Consider the following 6,025-nt stretch of genomic DNA (forward strand, 5'->3'; position numbering starts at 1 on the left):
ATGCACCAACCAAACATATGCAGACCTCTTCCTAGTGGTGGTACCCTCAACAGTGCAGTGGGCGTGAGCAGAGGCAGTGGGGTGAGCACAGTCAGTGGGTAGCGCAGTGCAGAAGGGGCTCCAGAGGACAGGAAGGCCTGCACAGGCTGCACACAAACACTTTGCTGTTCAAAATCAGGGTATGACATTCATGGATTCTGATATCTGTGGGAAATCCTCCCACCAAACCCACAGACCCCGAGGCAGGACTCTATTTATCTTGAAGAGCATCTCAAACAGTATGTATGTCAAATGCCAGAAGATTGCCTGCAACGGTGGGAACTTCTAACTCTGGGAAACTCACAAGTGACTCTACAGCTGACACAGCTGTGCTGCTTTTCCTGACATGTAGCCCAGGCTGGACACGAACTTGTGATTATGAGGGTTGGGATGCCAGGCGTGCACCAACACATGGCATATCTGGAGATGGAGGTGGACCCACTCCCCACTCCCATCATTCGGCTGCCTTGGGGCAGGTGCTGGAGGGCTGTTTACCAAGTGAAGGCACACCTTAAATGTTGCTCACCCGTGCTGTGGTTCAGAGCACTCAGAAACCGGTCATCTTGCTCCATGGCAACGACTGCCTCCATGGCTCGTGAGAATGGACACTAGGTGCTACCCATTCATTTCCCTTTTTGTTCTGGTTTTTGAGATGGAGTCTAGGCTGGCCTCAAACCCTCAGTAATCCTCCTGCCTGGGTCTCCAAGTGCTAGGGCTACAAGGGCCACCCTGCCGGGCCCCTGCCAAGTCTTACCTGCATGGTGTCTGGTCTCTTCAGCTGGGTCTGGCAGAACCACCTCTTGCCAGGGTGGTGAACTCAGGGAGGTCTTTGGGACGTATCTGCAAATGCCAGTTCATAAATTCACATCACACGCACAGGAGAGGTGGCTTCAAGTGCCTAACAAACAGCTGAGTGGTGTCAAAGGGTGTGTGTACAAGCTTGCTATGGAGGGGTATAAGATCCACAGCACTAATGCTGGCTCTAAATCACTAACATGGGAGTTCTAACTGTTCTGTCCCCAAGGGAATGTGCAGACTTCAGACCTAAGCCTTGCCTGTCCATGCCATTCACAAGCACATCTGTGTAATGAATGGACACTTTCCCACCATACCAGTTCTCAAAGTCTCTAGGAACTGTGGCCAGGCAGTGACCTTGGGGGCTGGAGGAGCTGTTCTCTGAGAGTCTCTGTTCTGAGTGCCATTGGGTCCAGTGACTGGGTAGGACAGATGGAGAACATGGAAAGAGGGAGCTGGGAAAACAATCTGTCACAGGAGAATCGGAAGAACAGGCCGCTCGTGAGATGCACTTGGGGTTCTTCATGTTTTCACACTCTGTTTTGTAATCTGTCCTTCTGAGAATCAAAGAGGCTTCTGCTGCTGAGACTATCCGCACAGCAGGCTCACTTATATAGTTTTGGGCCAAACCTGTATGCCAGATGCTGTTCTGGGGGTATGCATATATGTAACTTATGCCACACATGCATGCATTACTTCTGTTGGGGATGGAACTGCATGTATGTAAATATATATATATGCATTTGTGCTGAAGGTGGAACCCAAGGCCTCAAGTATGTTAGGTAAACATGCTATCATTGAGCTATAGGCCCCCACAACTCCATCAAAATATAGACTTTTTGTTGTTGTTTTGTTTTTGTTTTGTTTTAAAGATAGGGTCTCTATTATGTAGCTCTGGCTATTCTGGAACTTGCTATCTAGACCAGGCTGGCCTCAAACTCAGAGAGATCCATCTGCTTCTGCCTCCCAAGTGCTGGGATTAAAGGCGTATACTACCAAGTCTGCCATCACACCCAACCTCAAATTTAGAGAAGTATTTTGTTGTTTGTTTTTCATAGGGTTTCTCTGTGTAGCTCTGGCTGTCCTAGAACTTGCTCTCTAGACCAGGCTGGCCTCGAACTCAGAGATCTGCCTGCCTCTGTTCTGTCTCCTGAGTGCTCAGATTAAAGTTTGTGCCACCGATGCCCAACTTGAGAAGTTTTAACTTGAAAGTAACATTTTTACAAAGGAATGAAAAAAAATCACCAAACCCACATATTGGTATCATTACCCTTGTGGATATGAAGTGCTCTGTGAATTGAACCTTCGAGAAGCAGACTGGAGCGAGGCTGTAAGAACAAGAGAAACATGGTGGGTAGTTACTCTGAGGAAATGCACAGATCTGTTGCAAGTGTCTGGTCTGACCTACGGGATCACAATCTGCCTCTGGAAAAGTCCAGGTGAGGACTGGTGATGGCTGGGGTAAAGTACCTGCTATACGAGTGTGAGAACCCAAGTTCGGATCAGCAGCATTAAAACAGGCTGATCCACCAGGCATAGCACCACCCATTTGTTACCCCAGCACTGGGGATAGAGACAAAGGGATCTTGGGGGCTGGGTGACTAGCTAATCTAACCCAAAAGGCCAGCTCCAGGTTTAGTAAGAAACCTTGAGAAATAAGGTGGGAAGGGGCTGGAGGGGCTTAAGAGCACTGGCTGTTCTTGCAGAGGGTCAGGTTTGATTCCCCGCACCTACATGACAGCTCACAATGGCCTGTAACTTCAGTTCAGCCTCACTCTATCTTAGGTGTGAAAGCCATCTTATCTGAGTAAAGACAAACTAGGTTCATTCATGTTTATGATTAAATCTGTTTCTCAAGCATCAGGTTTTGCCCCACTTGTGACCTTAACTACAAATGGTTCTGTACTGCCTGTTCCAGGAAACAGCAACTGTGCTTCTGTTTCAAAAGGTTATTATGACCACCTGTTGTTAGACCACCTTGTTATAACTGACTACCTTGTTATGACCACTTGCAATTCATTCAGAAGGTTAATATGACCAACTTATTATGCTTATGATCTGCTTCTGTAATCCCATCTATTTGCCTGCCAAATCTTCCATTTGGAAACTCCCTACTCCTGAACTATAAGAACTTATCTCACCCATGTCCAATGCTGACCTTTTGAACTCTGCCTTAGAGGGAAGCAGCTGTGTGTACATGAATTAAAAAACAAACAAACAAACAAACAAAAACCAAGAAAACTTGCTTTAATTAATTTGTCCATGATGATTTGGGTTGGTGGCTTTTCTCCTCAATCTATGAGATTAATATCTGGTCCCTTCTTTTGGACTCCAAAAGCACCTCACTACAATGCACATATAAGACACCTCTCATACACAAATAGACATCAAAATAAATTTTAAAAATAAATTTTAAAAGAAAAAAGAAAGGAAGGAAGGAAAAAGAAAAAGAAAAGGTAGAAAACAAATAGTGTTCACCTGACATTGTCATCCGCTCTCCACACAGGCATTTGCGCCCACTTGCACACATACATACACACAACACATATTCAACCCCAAAAGTTCGGCCGACAAAACTAAAGACACATCACTAAGTTACTAGTTGTGCTGCAAGATGGTTCATCCCATGCATGGTCTAAGATCCGAGGGTGGCTAGCAGCCGAGGGCAAATGTCCACGTTCAGGAGTTGAAACCCTATATAGAGGCTTCTGAATCGCGTCTAAGTCCCCTCCCTCTATATGACCCTGGGTGGCACTTCTCTGAGACTGTTTGCGTCTTTGTAATATAGGACCTACATATACGTTTAAGAGTGCTTGTTATTATTAAACAACGAACTGAAGGAACAGCGTTCTCATCCCAGGTTCTCGGACTCCCAAATCCCGTGCAATATTCACGACGCATGCAACCAACACACCAGGTACCAAGGCGGACGCAGACAACGTGCTACAAACAGCGGGCGCACTGCTTCTGTTTCCTCCCTCCCCAGGCCTCCCTGGTCTCACCAGCTCCGGGTCCGGAGGATGCCAGGATGCAGCGGCTACATACAGACACCAGCCTCCCGAAAGCGCCAGGCAACGCCAAGGCCGCTATGGACGCCGCCATTTTCCACAGTTCCAACCGGAAGCGGAAGCTGCGCGAACCTCGTGCTTCGACTCACTATCCCGGGAGGGAACACCTGGAAGAGGGGAACACGGGTCCTACTGGAATCACTGGTTTAACAAGGAACACAGGAAACGGGTCCGTCAGGATTCACTGTCCCGACAGGGAGTACAAGTCCGTTGAGGACACTGGCCCGGTGGGGGACAGGGTCCAACGCGAACACAGGTCCCACAAGACCGTGTTCCTGTTGAGCAGGAAGCACCAATCGGGCTGCACCGTGGGGGAGATGGCCTCGTCCACCGTGGAGAGTTTCGTGGCCCAGCAGCTACAGCTGCTGGAGCTGGAGCGGGACGCCGAGGTGGAGGAGCGCAGGTAAGTGCGGCCGCGGATCTCCGGGCCTCTGCAGCGCTCCTTCGTAGTCTCCCGGAGCCGTTCTGGTGTTGGCGGCGGGCCGGGCGGACTAGTGGGCAGCACGCGGAGTCGGCACTCGGCTAGGACTGCAAAGCGCTGTCAGGGCCGCACGCATGTCATCCCAGCATTCGGGGAGTCAAGGCAGGAGGATCGTGAGTTCAAGGTCTTTGGCTACATGGCCAATTTGAGATCAACCTGTGCTACAGGAGACCCTTTGCCACTTCCTCCACCCCTTACCCCTACCCCCCAAAAAAAGAGAAAGAGAGGAGAGAGAGGAAGGGAGAGAGGGAGAGGGAGTAATCTGCAAATCAAGCTAGAACCTTGAACCACGGTTAGCGTGTTGGGGGTAAAAGGCAGAGAGGGAGTAAGGTATAAATAGGAGGCCCACAGGACTTGCTGAAAGATGGCGTAGAGGCATGGGAAGACTATTGGCAGACCTGGAGCAGGTTAAGCAGTACCAATCCTGGGAGCCGTGGGAGGGGCAGGGTTGGAGTGGAGCAGATTCCAATTTGGTGCCCATAAGCAGAACTCTTTCCTCGCTTACTTTTCCTGCAAGGGATTGAAATAGGAAGGGTGTGGACACAAACAGCTATCCTGGGTGTCTTCCAGGTCCTGGCAGGAACACAGTTCTCTGAAAGAGCTCCAGAGCCAAGGGGTGTGTTTGCTGAAGCTTCAAGTATCCAGCCAGTGCACTGGGCTGTACGGACAGCGGTTGGTCACCTTTGAGCCTAGGAAATTCGGGCCTGTGGTGGTGCTTCCCAGCAACAGCTTCACTTCTGGTAGGTGTCTGATGTAGGCATGTGTTGACCATTGCTGGTGTTCAGATTAAGGCTTGTGCTCTCCCAGAGGTTGCAGGACAGACCCAGACCGAGTATGAAGCAATGAAAACTTCCTGTTCAGAAATCGGACGATTATGATGGCTGGTTTTGTTGTTTTGAGTCAGGGTATGAAGTTGACTGTCTAGCTGAGGATGACTTTGAGCCTTGAATTGATCTTACCATTACCTCCCAGTTGCTGGGATTACAGACCTACACCATCATGCCTGAGTATTTTGTTGGGTTTTGGAGCCAGGAATGCGACTCACTGTGTAGCTCTGGTCCATCTGGAACTTTCTGTGTAGACCAGGCTGTACTAGAAGTTGCAGTGAGCTTTCTGTGTCTACCTACTGAGTTCTGGGATTGCAAGTATGCACTACCACATTTGTCTGTGACGACTGCTTTTTGGTTGCCCAGATTGTCAGCTGTCTCTTGGCAGTGCCTGGATAGAACCCAAGGCCTCTGTCATGCTGAGCAAGCACCGTGCCATTGCTCTGTACTCTGGAGCTTTTTGATCACACACCAGGGATGCTAGGCTGGCTTCAGTCCTGAAAACTGAGAGCCAGCAGGGCTGCCTGTGCTGTCCTGTTTTGAGGGGCAGCCTCTGACTTCATAGACTCCTGTCCCAAGAGTTTTCAGTTCCTCTGCTGGGTTTCAAGAAGGTAAGATGAGGGGAGGGGAAGACGATGAAGGAAGCTGCTGGTGGCTGTGAGACCAAGAACTTGAGGCCGTGACCTTGTTAAGGGAGCTACATTCGGTCGGCCCCCTGGGGAGATGGGAGGAGTGCCTGCCACTGTCAGGCAGGAGGGTGCAGGACGGAGCATGTTCATTGTCCTCTCTGAAGCTGTGTGGAGTGACTGGCAGGA

At 49.7% G+C, this 6,025-nt stretch overlaps 2 protein-coding genes across 2 annotated transcripts; one reads left to right on the forward strand and one right to left on the reverse strand.

The window, feature by feature from the left end:
* Nucleotides 1-115: 115 nt before the first annotated feature.
* On the reverse strand, nucleotides 116-3,949 carry LOC118576135 (39S ribosomal protein L21, mitochondrial-like). Its single transcript, XM_036176507.1, has 3 exons — nucleotides 3,837-3,949; nucleotides 2,105-2,162; nucleotides 116-879 (listed from the first exon to the last, which is right to left on the reverse strand). Exons 1-3 carry the CDS (start codon nucleotides 3,934-3,936, stop codon nucleotides 699-701), a joined length of 339 nt encoding a protein of 112 aa, XP_036032400.1. The 5' UTR covers nucleotides 3,937-3,949; the 3' UTR covers nucleotides 116-698.
* Nucleotides 3,950-4,160: 211 nt separating this feature from the next.
* On the forward strand, nucleotides 4,161-5,674 carry LOC118576136 (DNA-binding protein SMUBP-2-like). Its single transcript, XM_036176508.1, has 3 exons — nucleotides 4,161-4,305; nucleotides 4,954-5,123; nucleotides 5,577-5,674. The coding sequence occupies exons 1-3, from the start codon at nucleotides 4,220-4,222 to the stop codon at nucleotides 5,672-5,674; spliced, it is 354 nt and encodes a 117-aa protein (XP_036032401.1). The 5' UTR covers nucleotides 4,161-4,219.
* The last annotated feature ends 351 nt before the right edge of the window (nucleotides 5,675-6,025 follow it).

This window comes from Onychomys torridus, unplaced genomic scaffold, assembly GCF_903995425.1.
Source record: "Onychomys torridus unplaced genomic scaffold, mOncTor1.1, whole genome shotgun sequence".
Taxonomy (NCBI): Eukaryota; Metazoa; Chordata; class Mammalia; order Rodentia; family Cricetidae; genus Onychomys; species Onychomys torridus.